This window comes from Penicillium cosmopolitanum (genome assembly GCF_028827165.1).
Source record: "Penicillium cosmopolitanum strain IBT 29677 chromosome Unknown utg000009l:1.0-9042332.0:1.0-9050551.0, whole genome shotgun sequence".
Classification (NCBI taxonomy): Eukaryota; Fungi; Ascomycota; class Eurotiomycetes; order Eurotiales; family Aspergillaceae; genus Penicillium; species Penicillium cosmopolitanum.
Window position 1 is genome coordinate 7,453,716 of NW_026622679.1, and position 24,578 is coordinate 7,478,293.

At 50.2% G+C, this 24,578-nt stretch overlaps 11 protein-coding genes across 11 annotated transcripts; 4 read left to right on the forward strand and 7 right to left on the reverse strand.

Annotated features, from left to right (window-relative positions):
- Positions 1 to 425: 425 nt before the first annotated feature.
- N7509_010867 (putative C6 finger domain protein) lies at positions 426 to 3,015 on the reverse strand (the record flags this gene model as incomplete). Its single annotated transcript, XM_056635504.1, has 4 exons — positions 426 to 922; positions 976 to 1,287; positions 1,385 to 1,769; positions 1,936 to 3,015. 4 exons carry the CDS (start codon positions 3,013 to 3,015, stop codon positions 426 to 428), a joined length of 2,274 nt encoding a protein of 757 aa, XP_056486124.1.
- A 1,599-nt stretch (positions 3,016 to 4,614) lies between these two features.
- Positions 4,615 to 5,543, reverse strand: N7509_010868 (putative formin binding protein; the record flags this gene model as incomplete). Its single annotated transcript, XM_056635505.1, has 2 exons — positions 4,615 to 5,460; positions 5,520 to 5,543. The coding sequence occupies 2 exons, from the start codon at positions 5,541 to 5,543 to the stop codon at positions 4,615 to 4,617; spliced, it is 870 nt and encodes a 289-aa protein (XP_056486125.1).
- Positions 5,544 to 5,870: 327 nt separating this feature from the next.
- On the reverse strand, positions 5,871 to 6,239 carry N7509_010869 (uncharacterized protein; the record flags this gene model as incomplete). The annotated part of the gene is made up of 2 exons (XM_056635506.1): positions 5,871 to 5,972; positions 6,042 to 6,239. 2 exons carry the CDS (start codon positions 6,237 to 6,239, stop codon positions 5,871 to 5,873), a joined length of 300 nt encoding a protein of 99 aa, XP_056486126.1.
- Positions 6,240 to 6,291: 52 nt separating this feature from the next.
- On the reverse strand, positions 6,292 to 6,642 carry N7509_010870 (uncharacterized protein; the record flags this gene model as incomplete). The annotated part of the gene is made up of 1 exon (XM_056635507.1): positions 6,292 to 6,642. One exon carries the CDS (start codon positions 6,640 to 6,642, stop codon positions 6,292 to 6,294), a length of 351 nt encoding a protein of 116 aa, XP_056486127.1.
- A 1,376-nt stretch (positions 6,643 to 8,018) lies between these two features.
- Positions 8,019 to 10,188, reverse strand: N7509_010871 (putative cell cycle control protein (Cwf19); the record flags this gene model as incomplete). The annotated part of the gene is made up of 2 exons (XM_056635508.1): positions 8,019 to 8,840; positions 8,899 to 10,188. 2 exons carry the CDS (start codon positions 10,186 to 10,188, stop codon positions 8,019 to 8,021), a joined length of 2,112 nt encoding a protein of 703 aa, XP_056486128.1.
- Positions 10,189 to 10,441: 253 nt separating this feature from the next.
- Positions 10,442 to 11,732, forward strand: N7509_010872 (putative ATP binding protein; the record flags this gene model as incomplete). Its single annotated transcript, XM_056635509.1, has 2 exons — positions 10,442 to 10,484; positions 10,561 to 11,732. The coding sequence occupies 2 exons, from the start codon at positions 10,442 to 10,444 to the stop codon at positions 11,730 to 11,732; spliced, it is 1,215 nt and encodes a 404-aa protein (XP_056486129.1).
- Positions 11,733 to 12,317: 585 nt separating this feature from the next.
- N7509_010873 (glutathione S-transferase family protein) lies at positions 12,318 to 15,775 on the forward strand (the record flags this gene model as incomplete). The annotated part of the gene is made up of 10 exons (XM_056635510.1): positions 12,318 to 12,323; positions 12,410 to 12,482; positions 12,584 to 12,895; positions 13,349 to 13,898; positions 13,997 to 14,534; positions 14,727 to 14,845; positions 14,928 to 15,105; positions 15,169 to 15,249; positions 15,304 to 15,649; positions 15,699 to 15,775. The coding sequence occupies 10 exons, from the start codon at positions 12,318 to 12,320 to the stop codon at positions 15,773 to 15,775; spliced, it is 2,280 nt and encodes a 759-aa protein (XP_056486130.1).
- Positions 15,776 to 15,884: 109 nt separating this feature from the next.
- Positions 15,885 to 16,894, reverse strand: N7509_010874 (uncharacterized protein; the record flags this gene model as incomplete). Its single annotated transcript, XM_056635511.1, has 3 exons — positions 15,885 to 16,545; positions 16,610 to 16,722; positions 16,835 to 16,894. 3 exons carry the CDS (start codon positions 16,892 to 16,894, stop codon positions 15,885 to 15,887), a joined length of 834 nt encoding a protein of 277 aa, XP_056486131.1.
- A 262-nt stretch (positions 16,895 to 17,156) lies between these two features.
- N7509_010875 (uncharacterized protein) lies at positions 17,157 to 17,773 on the forward strand (the record flags this gene model as incomplete). Its single annotated transcript, XM_056635512.1, has 3 exons — positions 17,157 to 17,166; positions 17,320 to 17,664; positions 17,721 to 17,773. 3 exons carry the CDS (start codon positions 17,157 to 17,159, stop codon positions 17,771 to 17,773), a joined length of 408 nt encoding a protein of 135 aa, XP_056486132.1.
- A 1,178-nt stretch (positions 17,774 to 18,951) lies between these two features.
- N7509_010876 (uncharacterized protein) lies at positions 18,952 to 21,042 on the forward strand (the record flags this gene model as incomplete). Its single annotated transcript, XM_056635513.1, has 3 exons — positions 18,952 to 19,339; positions 19,404 to 20,056; positions 20,080 to 21,042. Coding segments are annotated over 3 exons (2,004 nt in total), but the record flags the coding sequence as incomplete, so codon positions are not given.
- Positions 21,043 to 23,353: 2,311 nt separating this feature from the next.
- Positions 23,354 to 24,393, reverse strand: gldB (putative glycerol dehydrogenase (GldB); the record flags this gene model as incomplete). The annotated part of the gene is made up of 2 exons (XM_056635514.1): positions 23,354 to 23,923; positions 23,986 to 24,393. The coding sequence occupies 2 exons, from the start codon at positions 24,391 to 24,393 to the stop codon at positions 23,354 to 23,356; spliced, it is 978 nt and encodes a 325-aa protein (XP_056486134.1).
- Positions 24,394 to 24,578: the final 185 nt, after the last annotated feature.

The window sequence follows — 24,578 nt, forward strand, 5'->3', positions numbered from 1 at the left end:
GAATATGTTGTTATCTTTTTCTATTCAAATAAGTAACCGTTAAGCATAGAGGCGTGGGCTATCTAACTAGATTGTTAGATGCCACGGGGTATGAAGCTCCCCCGCTAGCGAGGGAGATATGCACGAAAAATACAAGCCTTCGCATGGGAAAGAAGCAAAGGTGAGAAAACGCCGAAGGACTTTGCTTGCTCATCGCCTATTTCCTCAGAACCCCGATGTAAAAGCAACTGCAAAAATCACATCATCCAAAATCAAATCTGAAACGCCTGGGCCATGATGCTTTTTGAATCTCGAGTAGATTTCGAGCGTGGACACAAAGGAAAAAAGTACAAGAAAGGCTCTAGGTGGCTATAGAGCTTTGTATGGACGTGCGTGACCGCAAGAGAGGGGGGAGGGGATTGGGAGAGACCACTGCATCAAACTGATCATTCGCGAGCAGCCCACCAAGAACGGACTGCCATGCAGCAAATTCGCTTGTAGATCTGCGTAGTGCCCTTGCCTTCGGCTTCTTCCTCAATGAACTTTTGGGCAACGAAGAGCCTGGTGCCTGCCTCCTTCTCGGTTGTGTAGCCAACCTTAGGCAGGCTATTAGGGAAATCCGCCCATCGTTGGCCAAGGTGTCGTGCGATAGCGATGGAGTAGATAATGTCTCGGTTTTCATATGTGTCCAACAGTTGACGGCAGCGTCCGAGTGTGTCATCAATTTGCTTAGCCGAGCTCGCTTCGTTATCGTGGAGAGTGAGAAATTCGCCGAGCTCACCCCAGAAATCCAATTGGCGTTGCAAGAACTGATCTGGGGCATTTGGCGGGTGGCAGCATCCATTCCCATCGCTCTTGACAAGGAGTTTTGATCGAGGTGGCTCCAGCTCAAGAGGGCCTCCATTGCGTTGAGACGAGCGGTCGTGGCGACCAAGTTCCAGTCCTGACCGTATTGACCATTCTCTGAGTTCGGCACCTGGCGACATAGCACCATACTCCTCCAGATAATCGAAGCTTCGAAGCTCTCGAGACGAGCCACGGTATTTCCATCGCTGAGATTCCAGTCATTGAATGCGTTGATCAAGGCAGAATAATCGGCCATGAGCTGTGCATCGGCCATGAGGACAGGGAGCGCCTTTTCCGAGTACCAGCGAACCTCTAGGAGCTTGTCGATCGCAGGGGCGTATGTTGCGAGGAAGACGGCCTGGATTTCTTCGAGTCGGCCGGGAGGAAGCGACCCGATAGGATGAGGTAGGGGAGGTGGAATACCTCTCAAGGACATCAAGTCATTGAGGCTGAGGTTTTTGGCTATTGGGATATGCTATGTTAGCTGCGTTTCAACGACACAGAGCGATGATTTTTGAGAGGGGAGGGAGAAAAAATCGCATCGACAGTTCAAGCGCACCTTTGTATGTAGGCTCCGAGACCTGGTGGCCATGATCATTCGAGTTTTGCATATTTATTTGGGGTAGTGGGTTGTTTGGTGGAAGAGAAGACTCAAGGGAAGCTCCGTGGTCAGGTTGATCAGTTGAGGTGCTGGGTGATTCAGAATGAAGAGAAGGAGCAAAAGGTTGTGAAGATGCGGGCATGTACCCTGGAGGTGCTGAAGGATACGAAGGTATCGAAGGGGCAGGAGGGCCTTGAGGATTGACGACTAGCGACGGGGGAGGATTCGGAGCTGGTTGGATGGCCGAGGGAGTGGATGCTTGAGGCCTGAAAACCGGGTCGTAGCCTAAACACTCGCGCTTGCTTTTCACGCAATTTCTGCACACTGGATGACCTTCGTCGCACTGTGGAAAATTAGTTGATGGCCTATAAGTAATCGGCGCAAAAGGGGGTGGTTGAGTCGTGGGTTGAGCGGGAGATAAAATAGACGATGGCGGGGTCTGCGGGCACAAGCGAGACTTCCGCCCCGCGAAATGCGCGCAACGTGCAAAAACTCAACGCATCACATACCTTAATTCTTCGTTTGCGACAGGTCAAACATCCGGTTTTCGTCCGTCGCTTGACCTCCTTCTTGTGCCTCCCACCCGACAGAATCTTATTCGGATCCCCAGGCATTGGATATCCCATCTGGTTCGAGTTCATGCCCGGCTGCGGTACATTGGACGGATACCCAGTCATGTACTGTCCCATAGATGCCATCGGAGGCATGTTGGAAGGCATTGGAGAGCCAATTGGTGCTTGCGGTACTTGTCCATGTTGTCCCTGGCCATTGTTTCCAGGGTTTGCGTTCACAGAAGAAAATCCCCCTTGATTATGATACATATCAGAGTTCTGCTGCTGCTGCTGATAATTCTGTGGCGGTTGAGATTGAAATTGGTGCTGAGCCTGAGCCTGGGATTGCTGGTGTCCGTCGTATTGCTGTTGTGGTCCGGGGCTTTGTGTATACTGGTATGTGCCATTGGATTGCGTTTGGTAATGATTCGAGCCATTTGCAGAACCCGAGTGCTGGCCCATGTTGTGGTTGTGGTCGTGGTCCGTTGAGGGTTCAACAGTATGGTCGTGGTCGTGATCGTCAAAATGGCTGTCGTCAAACGTATGGTGCTCGTCCATGGTCGGAATATCGGTACCAATAGCGGGTAAAGAAGAGTCCAGCGAGGGGAGAGTTGTGTCGATAGCTGGCAGCGATAGGTCTGGGGCCGCAGAAGATCCCACAGAAGGAAGGGCCGAGTCGAAAGAAGGTAATCCGGTATCATCAAAGGACTCCGTACCGTCCAGGCCCGTTGTGTCCATTGGTGGGAGTGACGATTCTATAGAAGAAGTGACATTCGCGACCTCCGTAGTTTGGCCAGCCTCTTCTTGAATGTTGCTGACAGCCGTCTGCTGGTTTGCGCTTGTATCCAACTGTGCGACTTCCACCTGGGACTCATTCACCGGAGTTGCATGTTGATCTTGTTGTTGCGGGGACGTTGTCTCCCCTTCAAACGAAGTCTCAGCATGTGCGACAGATTGGCTGGTATCTGTAGTTGGCGCATTTGGTTCGGTCGGCGGATTGGCTGGGTCTCCAGGATTGGTCTCTGTCGGTTCTGCCATATTCGGCTGGATTATCTCCGCAGCGATGTAGCGGGTTCTCTCGTTGCGTTGCGCGCAAAATTATAGGATGAAAGCCCCGTTCAAGACAGGCCAAGTTTCGAGGTCAAAGGTCAAGTGTGTTGTTGCTGGGCAAAGGCAGCACACCAATTCGATCGGGATGGGACGTAAGAATCATTTATCTGCTGTGGTCTTGCAAGGGCATTGTTAGCAAGATTCTTGTCTGGAATCTCTCGTGGGCAGTGTAAGTCATTGTCAGAGGCAAAGAGAAGAATCCGGAGAAGCACGCGATCGTATCGGAAATGGGCAGAGTAATGGCGAGGGGAATCCTTGGGGTCTTGCAGGAATCAATGCCTCGCAGTCCAGCGCCTATCGGTGGGCTGCGATGTGCCGAATCCTCAATCTGCTGAGACGGCCAAATTGCACCAACAGCTCCGAGGCTCTAATATTCCCAGTAGGAAGAATCTAGAAGTAGCAAGCAAGTGCCCTGGGAGACCCATTTTCTCCCTTCGCAGTGTTCATGCCGACCGACCGAGTTTTGCCAGTCGCATTCTTTCCTGCGAAGACTCAGGCGAGGTCCCCCGCCCGCGCTTTACCCCCGACCGGTGACCCAATATCTCAGGAGACGACGAAAGGGGCAAAATGCACCAGGGATAGGATGAACTCGATCGCGAAACTGCCGAGGGGGGGGAATCCGAGACACCTGCGCGAGTGGGAAAGAATGCGCTCCGAGGGACAAGATGGGGTTTGCTGGGGCTGGAGGAAAGCATGCAACTGCTGTCAGATTGAACAAACTCACCGTATTGAATGCCCTCTGGGGGTGGTGGTAAAGGTGGTAGGGGTGTTATAAAGGAAAATGGAAGGGTGTTGCTGGGAAACTCGGCGAGTCCGGGGCTGGCAAGTAGGAAGAGATGCGCGAAGTTGGGATTGAACTAAAGGAGCTTTCCTTTCCGGCGATCCAAAGACTCCGCTTCGACGCCAAAAAAAAAAAATTGGAGTGGCAAGTCTATAACCCCAGGAACATGAATATGAAGTATACACAATAATATTAGTACATAACATATGTAGAATAATCAGAGATTTCAGGTTACAATAAATACATCTAAGAAATAATATTTCAACTTTGTTTGATTCAAAGTTCATTCATTCAACTAGTATTGTCATGTACTCTACCCACCCCTCACACTAGACAAGGAGTGGACAGATCTATATGCCGGTTCTGCTCACACACCTCAGATACAATTCACCTTATTTGTCGTGCAGAAGCTGAGCGAATGACCGAACATCTTAGCCCACGAGCTTTCCCAGTGGGTTTAGATATTGGAAGGCCAGATCAAGTCGGCGATTGCCGATGTAACGACCCTCAAGTTGAGAGCCTCATTCCGATCCCAGGGAGATTTCTGCGAGTCAACCTCCCGATCGATTTTGAAATGTGAACTGCTCTTTCGGGGATAGATGTGCTATTTTGACGGCACAGTCGCTATTAGTGGCACTAATGGGCCATCTCAAAACTGCAAACCGGCACTCTTCCTAAGAAAATGGATTTGGCGACAAGTGCAATCAAGCGCGTCAATATTTCCGATAATATCATTCGAAAAAATGTTATTTTCTCATGACCTTAGGTTTGCGCTTTTTGAAAGAAAACCCGGTCGCCTCTTCAGCTGGTGGTCTTTCGTCCTTCGGGGCCACTGAATCGACCCCAGGCGTTTCGGTCTTCGCATCTGATGACTTGTCGGCCTCGGGGGCAGCTGATTCTGACACCTCATCCTCTTGCTTTACGAGGGCAGGAGGTTTCAGCTTTTTCTCTTCGGACTCAGCATCGGCAGATGTAATTTTAGGCTTTTTAAGCTCCTTGTTAGAGGAAAGCAAGGCATCCAGATCGTCGTCTTCCCCATCCTGTTCTCCAGGGTATGTTCTCAACTTTGAACCCCAGCCTAGGCTAGTTGTCTTCCCGGGAGCATGCTCGTCGACCTCTCCTTCTTCCTCATCGCCCTCGTGTTTGCGTTTGCGGACTCCAATAGACTTGCTAGCTCCCTCGAGGCCTTCGGCGGCGACATTTGTCTCTGAAAGTGTCTGCCACTCGCCAACCAAAGACATGTCCGCACGGTACTCCTGAGGGATTGAAACGCCCATTTCTGCCAGTTGCGACATCTGTTTCTTCCGATCTTCTATGCTGGCCGATCTGTCGCTAGGCTTTGGTGCCGGCGGTGCTGTGTGTGTCGGAGTGGCATCTTTCGCCGTAGAGGATCCGCCCCCGACAGCTTGTCGTAATCTTTCAACTTCGCTCCTCGCACGTTGGCTATCTCTTTGTTGAATTTCATTATTTTTGTGGATATCTCGGAGGAATCGCTTCAAGCTGCCTTGGTGTTTCGGGCTAGCTTCATGTTGGGTCTTTTCGAAGGGCGTGTCGCGAATAAAGATCTTGCACTGCTTGCACCAGTGACGAGGCTATGGGGAGAAAACCTGTCAGTAATTCACATGGACAGAGACAAATATGAGGTACTCACCGCTGACTTCCAGTATTCGGCCATGGCAGACTTGCTGTGGATGGAAATTGTTGTTGGCGCAAAGTAGACCTCCGAATCCGCCCCGAGCTGGAGGTGCGATAAGATCAGAAATCGATCTAGCCCCAATGCGGCAACCGCCGTAGTACCACCAATTGAATTATATATGTTCGTTTATTTCTGGCGTTTTGGGTCATTTAATTTTTCAAATTTCAAAATCAAGTACGTTATACATCGGATAGTTCTATTAGTCTTATTCAAGCTTGCCCCGTGACCCACTGGCATCTATATATTCCGACTCGGAGTCCGTTGCCATGTAGTAAGTAATATACAGACGACTCGGATCTATAATCGTCATTTCAATTTATCTTGCTCTGGAACCGGGCTCTTGAGCTTTCCTGTTTCAAGACCACGACGGACGTTTGCAATCGCCCACTCCTCCATTGCGGCCATGGTCTACAATATTGATTGTTAGCATGAAAAGTTAGGGTGCTGGTTAAACATAAGAGGCTTTGCTCAACTCACCTCGACAGTATAGGTACCCATATGAGGCACGAGCATAACATTTGGGTTGCTAATGAGGCCAGGATGAACCTTAGGCTCTTCTTCGAATACATCGAGGCCGGCAGAAAGAACCTTGCCACTATCCAGGGCTTCGACGAGGGCCGCCTCATCCATGACAGGACCGCGAGCAGAGTTCACGACAACAACCCCATCCTTCATCTTAGCAAACTCGGGCTTTCCGATGATATGACGGGTGTTTTTCTTTGAGGAGTCAGTGGACATCCTTCGAAGCGCGAACCAAGGGCCTTGAATTACTCACATTCAAAGGGAGATTCAAGCTCAGCACGTCGCTGGTCGACAGCAACTCATCAAAAGTCACGTATTGAGCTCCACCTGACAGTTCATCGCTCAATGGACGACGATTATGATAAACTACTTTCATCCCAAATGCCTCGGCCTTCTTTTTCAAATTGCGTCCGATGCCTCCCATGCCCAATATACCCAATACCTTGCCTTCCGGATCATGGCCTAGGGCCGGGGCAGGCTTGCCAATCCATTTGCCCTCACGCAGAGCTTGCATGCCAGTGTTGAAATTTCGTAGGGCTCCAATGATGAGAAACATTGTCACGTCGGCGGTGGCATCATCCACCGCGGTGGGGACATTGGAAACATGAATAGGAGGACTACGAGCGCTGCATGCATGGACATCGATTGAGTCGTAGCCAGCACCTAAATGATGCAATATTTAGACAGGGATGATCATAAATATTGCGTTTGAGGCCGTTGTAAAGGACTTACCACAGTGCGAAAGATACTTTAGGGATTTTGGCAGCACATTCACAAGCTCTTCATCGATAAGCCCGGTGATTTTGGCTGAGGCGAAAGTACGATAGGCTGCCACAACTCCATCGAGCTTTCCATCACGACATTCTTGAATGAATTCTGCGCGATTTTTGGAGGTTGGTTGAACCAGCTCACCCAATTCACTCAGTGCTTCCCATGACTTTTGCGCGCTATTGTGGTTATCGTCAGCTCTGGCTCATTGAGAAAATCCCCTTCTTCTATACGTACTGCGCGATCTGTCCTAGGAGAAGGATTCTGGGCCTGGCGTCATTAGATCCCATATTGACTAGGCGGTACTGGAAAGGTCTTCATCAAGAAAGATTAGCTTCTGCAAGGTACCAGTGTGAGATGTTCGTTTCCCGGCCTCTAGGGTAGGGCTGCGGGGACGGCCTTTATCAGCACCAGATAAGTCAATTGCTTATATGTGCGAGAATATGGGAAGACAGTGTTTGAATTTCAAATCTACCTAAGGAGCAGATAGTTTCAATGAAACAAATAGCTGGGTTGCAGTTTGCGCAACTCACCGGAGAAGGGGGGTAGATCGGCTACTATGTCCGACTGCACTTGAAGTGGAAAACAAGGTCGCCAGGCGCAGTCGTCTATTGAGTGAAATATATCTCGGCTGGTATACAGGGAGCTTGATAAGAGAGAGATTGCGCAAGGGAAATGAAACAATTCCAGCCATAAGAGTCATAAAAGATACGAGACATCGGCCGAGAAGAATTGCCCCACGCAGAGTTTATATCGGAGAGTTCCCCGCATGGCAATGGATTCCACTCGGAGTGATGCGCGCGAATGAGATTCCCTGCCTGGAGGCACTAGGACCAATGTGGCGAATTGACGGCGGCTCTCTTAAACACAAATTTCTTGAACAGGTAGGCAAGGCAACGATTCGGAGTTGAACCCTATTATAAATGGCCTTTACTAACTCTGAGTCGGTAGTGCGGTATATCACGATCCGAAATCCCATGGCAGCTATCAGGACAGCCTGAGAAACTCGACGTATATATAGGGACGCGAATCAAGGTCCTGAATGGCATAGTGTAATCAAAAAGGAAGGTTGTTCCGGGCTGCATTGGTTTATTCAATACTGCAGAGCATGTCGAGTTCCGATCATAATATACAAATCCAGTAAAACATGGTTATCAATCTCATTCATCCTTCAACGAGAACACGAGTCCAATCAAATTTCCTCCAGCGTTTTCTGAATCCTTCCATTCTTCGATCACTGCCTCGCTGCCAGCGGCCTTGTCGCTTGATAACATCAGGGGCAACATCGAGCATACCTCCAATTACTTCACGAGCAAACAAATCGCCACGAGGCCAACGGTTCTCATCTTCGACGATGTGACCTAGACCACCATCAAGCTCGAACCAGACATGGAAGTAGGGCATCTCCTTAACCAGTGTTCGACGGAATGCAGACCTTCCCAGGCCTTGCTTAGATTTTGCCAGAGTATCGATAAGTTTGCGGTGCTGGGACCATTCGGACTCGGCGCTTAAAATAGCCTCTTTGAAGAACGCGGGTGATGTCTCGCCGAGGCTGTATGGCAGAGGAACCACCTCCATGGATGCATGACGCTTTCGCTGAGGCTGAGCGGCGTTTTCGTAAAAGATAACATCTCGGCCCTGGTCATGGTACATTCGTGTCAAACTTTTCATGAAATTACGGATCTCCTCCCATTCGTCGTCGTCGCATTCCATCAAGTTCGTCCGGTGCTGAATCGGGACAATTGTGGCACCACCCTCGCTGATTTCGGGCTCCGTTGGAAAGGTGAGGAAAACTCTGGTCGCTAGGGAAACGACGGGTGCAACAGGTGGCGTATTGGTGTCTTCGTGATGGCAGAGGGGGCAATTATCTAGGATCCGGTTCATCTTGCGGAAATCGTTGATAGTTGTGTTCTTGAGATCAATCTCGGATTTGTGCACCCTCTTTGCTAGCTTGGAAGCATTATCGTCCATGTACTCAAGATCATTCTAAATAGAGGTTAGAGAGATGCCAAAAGGACGTGCAATTAATCATGTCACAACCTACCGCAAACTTGGAATCACGCGAAATGCGATCCGCCAAACGCGAACCCTCTCCGCCAAATTGACCTCGGGTCTTGCGTTCCTCGCGAACCATGTCTTCAATGCTCATGTCATCATTTGCTTCCACTTGTCCTCTTTCACGCCCGCGTTTCGTATCGACCGCTTTGACTTCGTTTCTGGCACCAGCTAGCATGCGATTTTCCTTGACACCAAGAACCACCACGTCTGATTCTTTACGATTGGCCATAGCAGCTGCGGCGGTATTGTATTGTTCTTCGAGTTCAGCTGCTTCTGGAGCTTTCTTCAACTTTGCTTTCATCATTTGGGCTTTCAGGCGATTCAATGCCGTGAGGTCCAATGGTTGTGTGACGTTGGACGGAAGCTCGGTCTCCATTTTTTGGCCCTGTGACGGCGGCTCGAGTTCTTCCACTGAGCCATGCGCGTGTCTGGCTGGACCACTTTGTGAATTTTGCTCGAGCTTTCGCTCCTGGAACAATTCTCCGCTTGGTTTCTCTTTGCCCACATAGGATTCGCCATACATCTTACGGCGATCCACCTCGGTTTCTTCTTCTCTAGCATCGTCAAATGAGCGCAGATCCCCAAAACGTTCGACTGCAATCTCATCCACGGCCCTGCCGCTGGACTCAGCTTCTCTGTAGACGCCCTTGAGTTTGGTCATCCTCCATTGGGACCCCGAGTCCCCGAAGGTGTAGTCGACCTCATGCTGCGCAGGTTCCTCGTTGATGTCCTCGAGCGCCTTTCCTTCCTTGAGATCGCGGAGATGATTGTTGAGCTCCTTGTCGTGAATCTTTAGCTCATAGTCCGCCGAGAGCATCTTCGGCTTCGTAGGTTCTTCTGCTTGTTTGGGGTCCGGTCGGTGAACATAATCGATATCAAGAGCTGAAGGCGCTTCCATCCAAGAGTCTCGCTTCAGTTGGTTAGGCTCATCTTCGGTAGCGGCGGTGGGCGCAGCAGGCTCTTCACCATCCCTACTGGAGTCCTTGTGTCGACGCTTGTGGTCGCGGTCATGAGAATCTCCATGGTCAGTCGAGTGACGTGAGCGCTTGTTCCGCTGGCCATCATCGTCTCGACGTCGAGATTCACGGTCGCGGGATCGAGATGAGTGTCGTCGATGGTGGTGGCTGGAACGATGGTGGTGTCTCGAGCGCTCTTTGCTGCGGTCGCGGTCGCGGTCACGGTCGCGATGATCGCGGTGACGTCGCTCCTTGTCGCTCTTTTCCCGGCGTTTATCTTGGTCCTGAGCCAGAGATTTCTCGAAATCTTCTAGCGTCATTGTGTTTTCCGGTGCTTGGGAAGTGGTTAGCAGAGAAAAGAGAGAGCTCAGGTCGAATGACGTTTGGCCGCGCTGGGCGGTCCCAGTGCAGATCTTCGGGTTCCCCGCGACCAAAGAATTTCAGAAGAAAAAAAAAGTTCACCCACTTCACAACTTCTCTCTGTGCAAGCCTACGAACCTGTTTCTCCACTACGAACTTCCCTACCGTCTCAACTTATCGCTTCGGCAATCTCGAAATAAATCCCACTATACTATGGCGTCTCCGGCAGTCTCCGTCGTCTGCATAGGCATGGCAGGTAAGGCAATGGACAATACCCCTCAAGCTACCTCATATAGGAAAATCGGATGATTGACCTATCCTTGTTCACTTAGGCTCGGGGAAGACAACATTTATGCAGAGAATCAACTCCCATTTACATTCCAAAAAGACAGTGCCATACGTTGTAAACCTTGACCCCGCCGTGCATTCGGTTCCCTTCGAGAGCAACATCGACATCCGAGACTCGATCAACTACAAGGAGGTCATGAAGCAATACAATCTTGGTCCAAATGGCGGTATCTTGACATCTTTGAATCTCTTCGCCACAAAGGTCGACCAGATCATTTCGCTGCTCGAAAAGCGCACCGCACCCAACTCCGAAAACCCCGCTGCAAAGCCAATCGAACACATCTTGATCGATACCCCGGGTCAAATCGAAGTATTTGTGTGGAGCGCATCAGGAAGCATCCTACTCGAGACCCTCGCTTCGTCCTTTCCAACTGTCATCGCATACATTATCGATACCCCGCGGGCCAGTTCGACAAGCACTTTCATGAGCAACATGCTATATGCGTGCAGTATCCTTTACAAGACCAAACTACCCATGATTTTGGTATTCAACAAAACCGATGTTAAGGATGCTGAGTTTGCTAAGGAGTGGATGACCGACTTCGACAAATTCCAAGAGGCTCTGCGAAAGGAAGAGGAATCCGGCGCCTTCGGAACGGAAGGTGGTGTCGGTGGGTTTGGAGCTGGTAGTGGATATATGGGTTCGCTCTTGAACAGTATGAGCTTAATGCTGGAGGAGTTCTATCGACACCTGAGCGTTGTCGGTGTTAGTTCTATGACCGGCGATGGTGTCGATGAATTCTTCGAGGCTGTGGAAACAAAGCGCCAAGAGTTCGAGCGCGATTATAAGCCCGAGCTTGAGCGCAAGAAGCAGGAACGGGAAGAAAGCAAGGCCAATCAACGGGACATCGAGTTGGGTAAGCTTATGAAAGACATGAATGTCAATAGCTCGGGTCGCAAAGAACGCAAGGGCCCGGAGACCGGACCGGAGACTGTTAGCGAGGCCGAGGATGAAGAAGAGGATGAGCTTATCAAGCGGGGTCTCGCTTATGGTGAAGATGACAGCGATGATGATTACGCTGAAGCTGCCGCTGGGGATGACGATGGTCTCTCCCAGCGCTACCAGGATGCTCTCTCGAACACTCAGAGTGCCCCCTCGGATCAAGACAACAGCTTCACGAGATATCTTCGGGCTAGCAATATGAACCAGCAGTGATTGATTTTTTGGGACGAGGAGTTACAACATTGGCTTTGGAGTTGGCGGCCGTCATGGGTGAAATCGTTCTACTTTCTTTTTCATTATTTGTGCATCTCATGTAAAAATTACATGGATGATTTATGGATCTTACCTTATCGTTAAGGAGACATCATCGCTCTCACACACCCATAAGAACCTGAAAGACAATACTTCTACACAAATCTTTCCTCCCCCATCATTCTTCGTCCCGGGCTAAAATGGGAGTCGTACTATACCTCGAAACTCTATTCCGATCCAAAATCCTGACGTATTGTTCTGTATTGTGGAAGAGATTCAACGTCTCCTGTTTCTCGAGTTTGAATGAGAATAGTTCCTATATAGGTATATAGCCAGGCTGTTTAATCTCCAAAAATGAGTAGATAAAAACATCGGGGCACCTTGACTGTTACATACAGCTCGGGGCTGCCAGTGAGGCAATTCTTATGACGTCACTCAAATTCTGGGCAAGTCGCGGCAGCTTCTCGCCAGGCTGCAAATCCTCTCCCCTGCACCAATATCAACACCCCCAAAATCCGTACAATTCTCATCTTTCCATCACAAATTATGGATGTAAGTTGCTACCGGCTCTATCTCCGAACAATCTATGAGCCGGAGTATCGTTCGCCTTTATATACTTGCTGAGACGACATCTACAGGTCTTCCATGCCTACACATATTCAACGGCCGCATGGCTTTCATTGCAGGGCCTGCCTTTGCTAGTAGGCCCAAGTATGATAGTAGCCTTGCTACTAGATGAGGCCAGATCTGCATCCTGTACACTCTCACTCAAAATCATCCCAACCTGAATCGCCCTGCTAATTCTCCAAAAGTGATCGAGGTCTACTTTGCTCGTTGCCTTGGAATGGGTCTTTTGACTATCGCAGTATTAACGGTGATGCTAACGGGCTCGATTCCGCTCAACGCCACCATTGCCGAGCCTGTGTCAACAGAAGAGTCGGATCCCAAGGCCCCGTATGCTCTACCAACTCTGATGGTTACTTCGGTGCTTCATGCTTCGTCGGCATTTTACGCGTACACATGGTACGCTACCGGGGGCCAGGGAGCATTTGCTTTGGCAGTTCTGGGGAATTCTATCCTTGCGGCCATCGGCTTGTGGTGTTTGCTCTTCGCTAGCAGTAATGGTAGGATTAGTCGGCGAACTGGAGCAGACAAGAGAACGACTGGCTTTCCCTTTGCCAATTCCGAGGCAGCTAAGAAACATGAGGGCAAGAAAGGCCTTTGAATGGGCTTCCTCTCGCTATCAGCCTATGATTGATAATCGGAATGCACTAGCAAGGCAAAACTGCATTAGGTGAATGTTGATGACAGTTATTTCTCTGATAAAGGGGTATCCGAATCAAATAAACCAGATCTCCATGTCTCTTATAAATTAGTTTCTAAGGGACATCTTCGAACATTCTGTCAGCGTAGAGTATCAGCTACAGACTGCTTACCGACGCCCTCCGAAGCCTTGTCTACCCTGCGTCAGAAATATTATCGGTCCAGATTTTGAAAGGAAAACCAAAAATTTAATTGTACAAATGATTTCTAGCCAAAGGTGAGGTTGAGTTGAAAGGATCAAATGATAATACTAGTACTCTGGTCTGCAACTCCTTGCTCGGGTACAAGTCCCCGCCGCTTCAACCGCCCTCCCTTTCTTCTCCGCATCGCCAAAAGCAGCGTCCAACTCCCCACAACGCGTACGAAGTACTACGCACCCATGGATTCTAACTTGCAGCAGAACCCCTCTGCTCGGGCCTTAGCATCGATCGAAATTATTGATGAAACTCCAAATTTAGCTGGACAGCTAGGCTCTTTCCCCCCAAACGCGCAACCATTTACGTCATTCCGCAACATCGACAATGTCGCGGCGAGGCCTCATCTGCACAACTCCACTCGACCCCAAGACACGATCACTTTAGAGAACAATGTGCATGATAGCTCGAGTGATGGAATTTCACTCTTGCCATCGGCGGATCCGTCCTTTCCGCAGTCCGGATATGAAGGACTGGCACAAGACCCAACGGCCGCAAGTTTCGCAGGCCAATTGCAGGGCATGAGAATGGTACCAGATCCGCCAAACTTGGAATATTGGAGAAATCGGTTATTCCATGTGGATGAAATGATTACGCTGAGCGAGGATGAGTATGTTGGCCATTCTTCATATCTAACCTCTTCAACTTCTTTCCTCGATGGAAAAGAAACTACTACTGATAAGCCTAGTGAATTAACTGGTTTAATAGGTTCCAGACCTACTTCCCACACGTCGACAATGTCTACTCTCATCGTTCAACACAACGATACAAACGCAGGCCATTCGTATCTCATTATTGGGACTGTCGACTCAAAGGTCGCCCTCCAGGAACACCAAAGTCCGACGATCCCAACAAAAAGAAACGTAAACGCACCGCCAGAGAAAGAGATCTCTGTGATGTCAAGATAAAAATCACAGAATACTTGCCAGGTGCCACTACGGTTGACAGAGCAGGCGGATTCGAATCTTTGCCCGCCGACCTATTGCCAGGAAGGCATACTTTATTTCCAGTCCAAGGCGACCAGCCTTTTGGCGTACTTGCACCAAGCCCCAACCTTGCATCAAGCCCTTCAGTAACAGGTGGTAGAAGATATTATACCATACAGCGAGTGAATGGTAATGGTGCAAATGGGAAGAATGATGGCGTGAGCGGGCGTCATCGGCACACACTCGAAGAAAGTGATCGTGTCAAGAAGAACAGTGTCCAGCGATATCTCTTGAAAGATAAAGGGAAGAAAAAAGGCTCGGTACGTTTGTCATTTAGTTCAGAGTACGCTGCATTCGACAAGTTGGGGGCTTGGCACCCCGCAAATACTGGCTACGTCACAGTCGAACGTCCGTTGCTTTCGGATGCCTTTTTCTCTCCATGCTACACCACTAGATCCAAGTCCAAATTTTGTTTGATTTTAGGTTAAGTCTAACCCTCCTATCTATCACAGTTCCGAGTCATGTCTGCACAGATTAAATCATACCACACGAAAGCGACAGGCCCAGCGGCTGTGACGGCCGTGAACCGTTCCGCCGAGACGAATCTCAAGTTATATGGGAGTTGCTTTTGGTAAGCAGGTACCCATAAGAATGGATATTTAGAGTTTTCCTTGCCGAGACGCATTGCTGACTGTTTGGGTGTCCATTTCAAGCCCCTTTGTCCAGCGAGTATGGATTTCTTTGGAATTGAAAGGTATTCCATACCAGTATATTGAGATCGACCCATATGAAAAACCCCAGTCTCTGTTGGAGATCAACCCGCGAGGTCTTGTTCCTGCATTGCAACATGATGACTGGGGCTGTTATGAAAGCAGTGTGATTATGGAATATGTAAGGAGCCCACAACCAGTATAAACTGTTTCTCACTTCTCAATGTGCTAATTCTTTCAATAGCTCGAAGATCTGAAGCTTGGGACGAATCTTTTCCCGCCGGATCCGAAATCGCGTGCTCATTGCCGTCTGTGGGCGGACCACGTTCGTATTTAGCCTTCTTAATGATGCGGAGATTGATCGCTAATAGACCAACAGATCAACCGAAATATTATACCGAACTTCTATCGGGTGCTTCAGGAGCAGGACCCACAGAAACAAGTTGAAAATGCCCAGGAACTTCAGGATGCTTTCAATCTGCTCATCACAGCAGCCCATCCAAGCGGCCCGTATTTCATGGGAACCCAAATCTCTTTTGTGGATATCCAAGCCGCCCCATGGGTCATTCGGCTGGCTCGGGTTCTGAAGCCTTATCGGGGTTGGCCAGATCCCGACGGGGGAAGCAGGTGGGCTTCGTGGGTGACTGCCATTGAGACCAATGAGCATGTTCTTGCCACAACCAGCACCGATGAGCTATACTTGGATAGCTATCAACGCTATGCTGGTGAGTCCGCCTATGATTTGCATAGACTGACCGATATGCTAACTCCTAGATCCCGCGGTTGCAGAGAACCGTCCAAACACGTCCCAAGTCGCAAATGCGATCAATTCCGGGCGTGGTCTCCCGTAGACTCTTGCTTGGTTTGGAGGATGGTTTAAATAGGCCGAGAGAAGAGACCGTAGTCTCAGTGCCATCGCCATTGGCGCGGGCACGGGAAACAGGCACTTCCCTATGTACCTTAGCTTGCTCGTGCACCTCTGTTGGCAAATCCAAACCCGCCCCTTCCACTTCCATCCGGGCCTCGTGGGTTGCGTAATGGTTGTTGGGGGGTGTTCTGCTTATCCGGGCTGTTCTGGTTGCCTGGTTGACGCTCGCGGCGTTGCTGCGATGATCCATTCGGCTTAGCTGAAGTAGAAGGGTCGAAGAGATGTTTTGACTTGGTCGAAGAAGCTGTAGAAGAATCCCTTTTCTCGCGGTATTCCCGTCCTCCACTTCCACCACGGCCCTTGCCCTTGCCTCGGCCCTCAGACTGGGACTGGCGAGGCGGTGTTGTACTTCCCGGGGAAGAGTTTCCTGATGTGTTTGCGGATGGACTGCCAAAGAGCCTCTCGCGCACCTCTTCGTACTTTCGTTGCTTCTCTTCACGGTTCTTTAGTGCTATCGCTTGGCGTTCCTCTAGGGTCGGCTCGGCACGCTTGTTGGTGTCTTCATCGGAGTCCTCGTCGTCAAGACCAAGTTGCCCCAATCCAGCTGCTGCACGGTCGATACCACCCGACGAAGCTGAATTTCGGGTCGCTATTTGGGGTCTGCGACTGAGTAATGTGACTGGGGGTTTGAAGTCTTGCTTGAGCGGTACTTCAGAGCGTGCTTCCACAAAGTGAAATGTCTGCGGGGTTTCTCTGCAAATGGTCGTCGTGTCAGGACTCATATACATCCAATCCAAAAGTTAATCTGATAACATACGCTTCTGCCCATAACTGCCTGTTAAACTCAGCTTGTTGTGCTCTGCGTTGGGCCTTTGTGACCTTGGATGAAACTTTTTTCTCAGACGGCGGGGTAGGCTGATCGGCTAGTTTCTGTAGTCAGATGCGAGATCAGTAAACAATTCGTAAAGTATACTGCATATTGAAGCTCAGAGATCGTGAAACTCTCGTAATATAGCAGATGATTCGAGATTTCCACACATACGTCAGCTTGGGACTCCCAATCTTCCTCCCATGCGTCGGGCGCTTCAGGTTTGGAGCTCATGGCTCTGAGCAAAATCGTGTGAAAGAATCTGGGTACGAAACAAAACAGCCGGTTCGGCGAGACTTCAAATCATGAGCAAAGCCCAGCAATATGTTCAGGGTGTATATAATGACTGAAAGGTGAGGTGAAGGAGAAAATTCGCCGAATGCCCAAAGAGGTGGACACCGCCTGGTCCGCCGTAATCTCCGCTCCGCCTCGCCTTCATCCACTTCGATCTACTCTTACGAAGCTCCCCCCGCCCAATACTAGTACTGTCTTCGACATGGCTCATGGTTAGTCTTCCTCTTGATAACTACTCCTAGGTGGTCAAGCTCGCGATTTGGTTCGATTTCGAAAACCTTCGCTCCGTCCGCTTTGCACTATCCTATGGTGGTCTTGTCCTTATCGTCTCAGATCCCCGCTAACCCACCAATTCAACTACACAGATTCTAAGGATCCCGACGGCGACTCCGAGATGGCCTCTTCTGTCGATTCTGTCCACACCGACTCCGATGGCGCTGGTCATGGTGCACGTACTCCGACTCGTCAAGTTCACGCATCGGCTGCCACCGCAGCAGCAGCCACGTCAGAACTCTCCCCTCCAGGCTCCCAACCCCAAACAATCCCAGGCCTATCTACAGTCGGTGCCTTGGGATCTCTAGGAGAGCTTGATTCAACACAAGCGAATGGAAAAGGCTTTGATGCGCCCATCGCATCCTGGAAAAGCAAACGTTCCCAGGAAGAGTATCAGCGGGCTATGGAGAATGTGATCGATCAAGACTTCAATTTGAGTACGCATATCCAATACCGGCATGTATAAATATTTTCAGCTGACACTTTCTTGCAGATGAATTCGGAGATCCATTTGATGAGCGTGATCTGGAACAAAAGCTACTGTGACTATTGGACGGAACGGCATCCGCGATCTCTCATCTGCATCTGCGGCACCGTATGATACGAATTATGAGAAACGAATTTATCACGGCTATTCCTCACTATCTACTCTGGATGTGACAGAGTAATCTAGCAACGTCCGTAGATCATTCGGGCTACTATATTCTCTTCGCTGGTTCAGCATTGCCTAATCATTTCCCTTATGCAAAGGAAAGATCCATGTGGCATGCTTTCAAGATATTCCGAATGGAGTTTAGCCGTGTTGCTGCCGAATTGAGCATACATAGAACAAGCAGGTATGGAGTTTTCCAGAATATCCGGAATGTGACTGCATAAATTAAAGGACGTTGGCTTCGATCAACGAACTCGCTCAAAATCCGAAATTACCCCCGATGATTGCATGTTCTGACTCACATCCAACTTAAAGGCTCTACTCGTACACACTAGTCCCCGTAAATATAGTGTAGAACTTGAATAATTTCATACCTACCGCGCTGCGATATACCATCTACCCTCCCCCCCCCCCACCTTAAGGTATCCCATAGGTTGATCGACCGGTCTTCCTTTTTCAATGGTATCAAACACAACCCCCACGCTCGCCTGAGTAAGTGCGAGTCCCTAACAAGTCAAGTCTACAGTTGAATTGCCACGTTGGCAATCTGCACACCGTACTAGTATGTACCACGCGAGCTGTCGTGGCCGTTGTGGCCGTTGTGGCCCAGCAGAGACTAGCGGCCGTTGACGGGGCAACCGCGCTTCGTTGAAAGCAAACCCGTCGAACACATCAGAACCATCGCCCCTCAGCATCTTTACGACCTAATGGATTAAGTGCTATTGATCCTCCCGCCAGCACAAATTATAGTTGATACTTATATCTCCAATTCGCTTCATTTATCCCACCAATACGAGGGCTTCCCGACCAGAATTCCGTCCCCCGTTTGACACATTCCACACGCGTCCACACCAACAATGGGCACAGATCCTACCCAGCCGCAGGCGCAAGCATGGTGGGTTCCATTTTTCCCCATCAATTCCGTTGTCTTGTTCAAATACCCCCTCCCCTGGAAGGAAAGAATCGCAAACGCCCCTAGATTAGGGGCTGCTTCTCACATTCCATGTTTACCACGACATTGATCCCGCTAAATCTTTGGCGCATTGTCACATCACACAACTAATCTCAAGTGCCTTGGCGCACACTTCTCTACAGTGGCCTCTCCGACTCAGCAGACGATAATTCCTTCAGATTTACCCCTATCAAAGCCATCCGAGCTCTGCCCCGTCTGTGGGAGCGCAAACCCGCTACACCCTTTAAGGGCGGACTGAAACCGCGGAAACTTTGGAAGCGCTTCCAAACATCCTTTTCCAACATGCAAACCCTCCAAGACACGACTGCTATTATCGAGAACGACGTACTGCAAACCGCGATCAATGCATCCAAGGATTCGAATTATGTCCGTGGCACGAAACGCATGCGTGTCGGTTCTGAAGAGACTCAGAATCACACCGAGGCTCCTCAGGGGGGACGTTCATTCTTCGAGACCAAATGGGACTCAGAGGCTGCTCGGAAAAAACGTAAGTGTCTAAGATGGATGCGTCGTACGTGTCGCATAACGCCTTTGCTAAATTCGCGTAACAGGAAAATTGCCCGACGCGCCCTTCGATATTTTTGACGAGAAGAAACAAAATACCCCCCTCATTGCCGGAAGCCAATTTGATGGACCTGCAGAAAACGCTAGCGCGAACGAAATCGGGAAGCATCTTGAAAACGTGAATATGGATTTTGCGACGGCCACATCCTCTCAGCCTCTCGGAATGCTTCAAGGCCCCTCAAGGACCCCTGTATACCAAGACGACGCCCATGCTGAAAGCTCGGAACCTTCAGGTTCTGACTCGATGGCCGCAATCGGCGAAGCGTCCAGTTTAGCAGCTGAGAAACAATCTGCAGATGTCGTCGAGGACCTACAGAGCGAGAAAGCAGCCGAAGCGGCAGCGACACCCACTAAGGCCGTACGAGGTTTGACGCAAGAGCAGAAAGGGAAACTAGTACGCTCCGCATTGCGTAGCTCGCTAGATGGGGAGGACGCAGAGCTTCTCAACGACTTCTTATCGAAAGCCAAAGCTAAGCGTGCGGCTAAGGCAACGCTAATGAACGCCCAAGAACCACATGTGGATGCTACCGAGAAGTCTTCGAGCCCCGAAGATTCACCAGATGCTGAATGCTCAACTCCACGATCACGCCGGGCTTTGGAGGATTTGGATACGAATTCACCATCGACAGTCAAGGTCCAGGTCTCGCCCTCGAAGAAGGGGAGATAGTCTATGACGACGAAACTCGAGAAATCGTTGCCAAGAAAGATCTTCAAGACGATGAGCAAGCTCCCGCCAGTCCTGCATACCGGCGCAGCAGTCGTGTCAAAGCTCCGCCAGCAGAGGCACCCGCCGCGCCTAATGCAATTTCTCTTCGACGCGCCAAAGGAACCGAATTCGTTTTCTTGCAACGGACCGAAACCCAGGAGCTGGCGTTAGCCACCAAGCGCAACACTCGCAACAACAGAGGCAAATCGGTTATGCCCAAATACGTGCTTGAGGCGATGTCACAGCAAAATGAGCCGTCGGAAGCTACTGAAAGCGATCGGCCTGGACGGAAAGATCGAAAGGACACCAGTCACCGTCAATCACGCAAAAATGTATCTTGGAACGAGGAGCGCCTTGCAGAGTTTGAGGATGAAGTTCAGACCTCAGAATCCCAGGAAGAAGAGGCGGGTGCAATCAGCAAAAATGACGTCGGCGGTACTTCTCGTGCACGCTCTGGAGCAAAGAAAACAGAGAAGAAAGCAGTGTCCAGCAGCCGCAGCAGCCGAAGTCAAGTACAACAAGAGACTCGGGATGAATCCGCGAATGTTGCAAGCGGCCCGACCACTTCGACTTCTGCAGCACCGCGATCACGACGGGTGCGGCGCCTCGGCGAGTCGACGATGACCTCGAGCACCCCTGTGAAAACAGGCAGTGGACGGGTCAGCAAGCCTCCCGTCGCTTCTACCCCCGCCGTGGCTGCTGTAGGGCCCTCAACTCCTACTAAGGGTCGCCGGAAGCTCGTTCCCAAGTCTCCTAGTTCGTCAATGCTTCCTACCCCGGCTACAAAGAGCGCCGACCAGTTTTTTGCCAGTGGAATTCCAACACGAAGTCTCACCGGCGAGGGGCCGAAGCGAAAGAGCATGCTGGAGGCCAGCGCAGGGTGTACGCCTATGCCGAAGCGGGTGCGAGCTCGGACTTGATTATCTGCAGCCCTAATTTTCGCTACGTGCTCTGGTTGGGGAGTGGTGTTGGTTTTGGCGTTGGCCATGGCTGATCATACTTTGGCTGAATCTTGTCAAAGCGTATAGTCCTACTTATCCTATGTTCAAGGGCGTTTTGCTTGTTTTTCAAAGATACCAATGGCGCATTTCTGTTTCTCTGTTTTTGTTTTTACAAGGCTAGTTCTTTTTTTTGTCTTTGACCTTTCAATGCACGGGCTTTGAAGTATGTCCTTTCTGCGTACGGAGTAGCTGCATATGTACTTGACAGAAGATGCACTGCACCATGCCATCTGCAGGCTGACGTCTGTGTCGCTTTCTATGCCTAGCGGATTTTGACTCATGGTGCTCTTCGGGCTCGCTACTGGGATCTGATAATGAGAAGATAGTACGAGGCCATACTTTAGATTATTCAAGATTGATCACCACGCCTACATATGTATGCTGCCTACCCCATCTGCGGGGTAAGTCGAATCCACCCCCGCGAGGCAGTCGGCTGAAACGAGACACTACTAGTACAAGAGATATGCCATTGAAAAGTTTGGAAGACGCTAAAGATGTTCGGGCCTTCACTTTCCTTATTGATCTAACTGGGGAAACTAGAGCGGACAATTCGCCCATGGAACCTTTGGGCCTCCATCCAAATCCGGACATACTTCGATTTCCAAGAGGTCGTACGCCTGTACGGTATACCGCCAAGCACGCCAACAAGCCATCAAAAGCCACTGTATTGCCCCGGTTTGAGAAGACGCTCCCTTTTAGACAGCCACCGGGATTTCAACTCGGCTCTGGAGTCAGATTCTAGGTATTCCGTACAAGCATGGACCGATATACCCTTGATTCTTGGATCCCGAGGATGTATATTCCGTAGTATCACAGCTCTATATACTAGTAGTTGCCGGCAACCCCAAAACAAACCTTTTCTACTAGTATTTACGATGAGTTCTATCAACAAATTCCCCAGGGACTTTTACTAGAACCGGTAAACGACCGACTACTTGCCGTTCCTCATCCTGCCCCTCCCCCGCTCATCACCAAACCCAACCTGGTGGGATTGGGAATGGGAGTGGGGTACCTGGACCATATGCGGAAATTTGGGAGAGTTCAGTACCGAGTACTGCTTATGCGAGATGCCTAGGTCTGCGTAGAGTTAATGCACTCATAGAATCCTACCCACCATGGGTTTCAAGAGTTTGGAAGTGCCTGGGCACTCGCCAATGAACATACGAGAGGCTTCTTACTTGATACCACCGTCGCCATCTCACTCTAATCTGACATTAGGCCCGAGGCAGACAATGCCTCATTCGGATACTCGGTGTTAGATAGACACCGCATACGGAGTACCTGGTACTAGTACGAGTTAGTTAACCTTGATATTGAGGGCTTCGGAGTAGTATATCCTTTCCACCTTGACTGCCACCCCGGCAATACCCGGAGCTCGACAGGCACGCTATACTATATACGGCAAGGCGTTAACGCTAAGCCCTGAACCTCCGTGGCGCAGGGGGGGGCTCCGAGCCACATAGCGGGATGGCATTTTGTTGTCGGAGCATTCTGCTCCTGTCCAGCCTGTTAAATGGCCAGGCAATGTTGAGTTGGATGGTGTAACCCTGCCAGGGGAAGTATTGTTTTTGGCTACATTAGTCGCTCGGCTCCGAGTCGTCCCTAATATGTACGGAGTACGTAGTACGGATTACTTCAGGTGAATCTCGTATGCCTTCCAATAGAGTTTGCCTTGAGGGCTGAGGGCTGATTTGGCGTTGGCAATGGCGTTGTTGGGCTAAAGGAGGCTTTCCGCATTTGCGGGATAGTTTCCTTCCGAGGTCCTCCCCTGTCTCTTAGCAAGGGATCAATGCGGCATTTGCATTTGCATTTGCATTTGCGTTTGTATTTTTGTCAAATTTACAACCCGTAGAATAATACATTGCTGTACGGTATGCGAACTCTGCAAATTTGCTCTTTTTATCAAACCTGTTGAATTGAAATGAGTCTCAATTTGGGAGAAGGAAATTTCCGCAGATCCTCCTGCGGGGTAAGGTGAATAGCAGTGTAAGAGAGCGAGGGAGAGAGAGGAAGGAAGAGTTGGCTGCTCATGGATCTCAATTGCAAACCGGTTTGTAAGGATCTACGAGGATTATCAAACGCAAACCAAGGTTGTGGGAAAAACTCGGATATATCTTATTCATCTATTCGTTCGTGTTGGATTCATTACACGTTCCCATCCAAGAAACCCTTAAAACTTTTGGGTATCATCCTCACGCTCTTGCTCTTGTGTTCATAATTTCGCATGGATTCAAGCAGACAGGTTCTTGGCAGTCTCCTCAGGCCAGACATCGTAGCCGAAGGTGTCCTTCATGTTGACGAAACGGAAGTGACGGCCCTTGGCGACAGCGTTGATAGCGGCGAAGTCGGCATCGCTGAGCTCGATGCTCTTGAAGTTGGACTCAATGCGGGCGGGATTGGAGCTCTTGGGGAGGACAACGTAGCCGCGGCGCAGACCCCAGGCAATGAGGACCTGGGCGAGGGTGTTGCCGCCCTTCTGGGCAACCTCGTTCAGAGTCTTGTTCTCGCTGACTCGCTCACCGGTGGTGGGGACCTGGTTCTGCGAGCCCAGAGGCGAGTAGGCAACGGGCAGAATGTTCTTGTTGAAGCAATACTGGACCAGCTCCTCATTGGGCAGGAAGGGGTGAATCTCGATCTGGTTGACGTGAGGTGTCACCTTGGCGAACTTGGCCATCTTCTCGAGGCCGGGGATGGTCCAGTTGGAGACACCAATGGCCTTGGCCTTGCCCTGCTCATAAATCTTCTCCATAGCGCGCCATGTGGGCTCGGGGTTTTCGGTGAGATCCTTTAGGATGACGTACTATTTTCAGGTATTAGTGGGGGGGGAGATAGCTTCCACAAGCTCAAGGAGCTTATGCTCACCTTTCCATCAGGGCCAATCTTGGGGGTCTCCTGGGTCTCCTTCTCAGCGGCAATGGGCCAGTGAATCAGGAAGAGATCAATGTATTCCAGACCAAGACGCTCGAGGGAGTTGTTGATCGACCACTCAACATCCTCGGGGCGGTGGAGGTGGTTCCACACCTTGGTGCAGACGAAGATATCCTGACGCTTGACGGAGGGGTTGGCCTTCAGGAAGTCACGGATACCCTCGCCAACCTCACCCTCGTTGAGGTAAAACCAGGCACAATCCAGGTGACGGTAGCCAGTGTTCAGAGCAGTGGTGACAGCTCTGTAGGTCTCGCCCTTGGATCCCTCGCTGGCGAAGGTACCAAAGCCAACGCCGGGGATCTTGACGCCGTTGCTCAATGTGAAAGATTGTCCGCTAGACATGATTGATATGGATGTGATTGTGAAATCAATTGGGTAAATAGAATTATTGAAAGGGAAGAGAAGGAAGAGAAAAGAGGAGGGAAGAGCAATTAATAAGGGAGAGGTAAAACGGCGGCAATGACGCTGTTAGCGGGCGAAGGTGGGGTGGTGGTGAGTGGTGGAGGGGTACTTTAGAACCCCTCCTT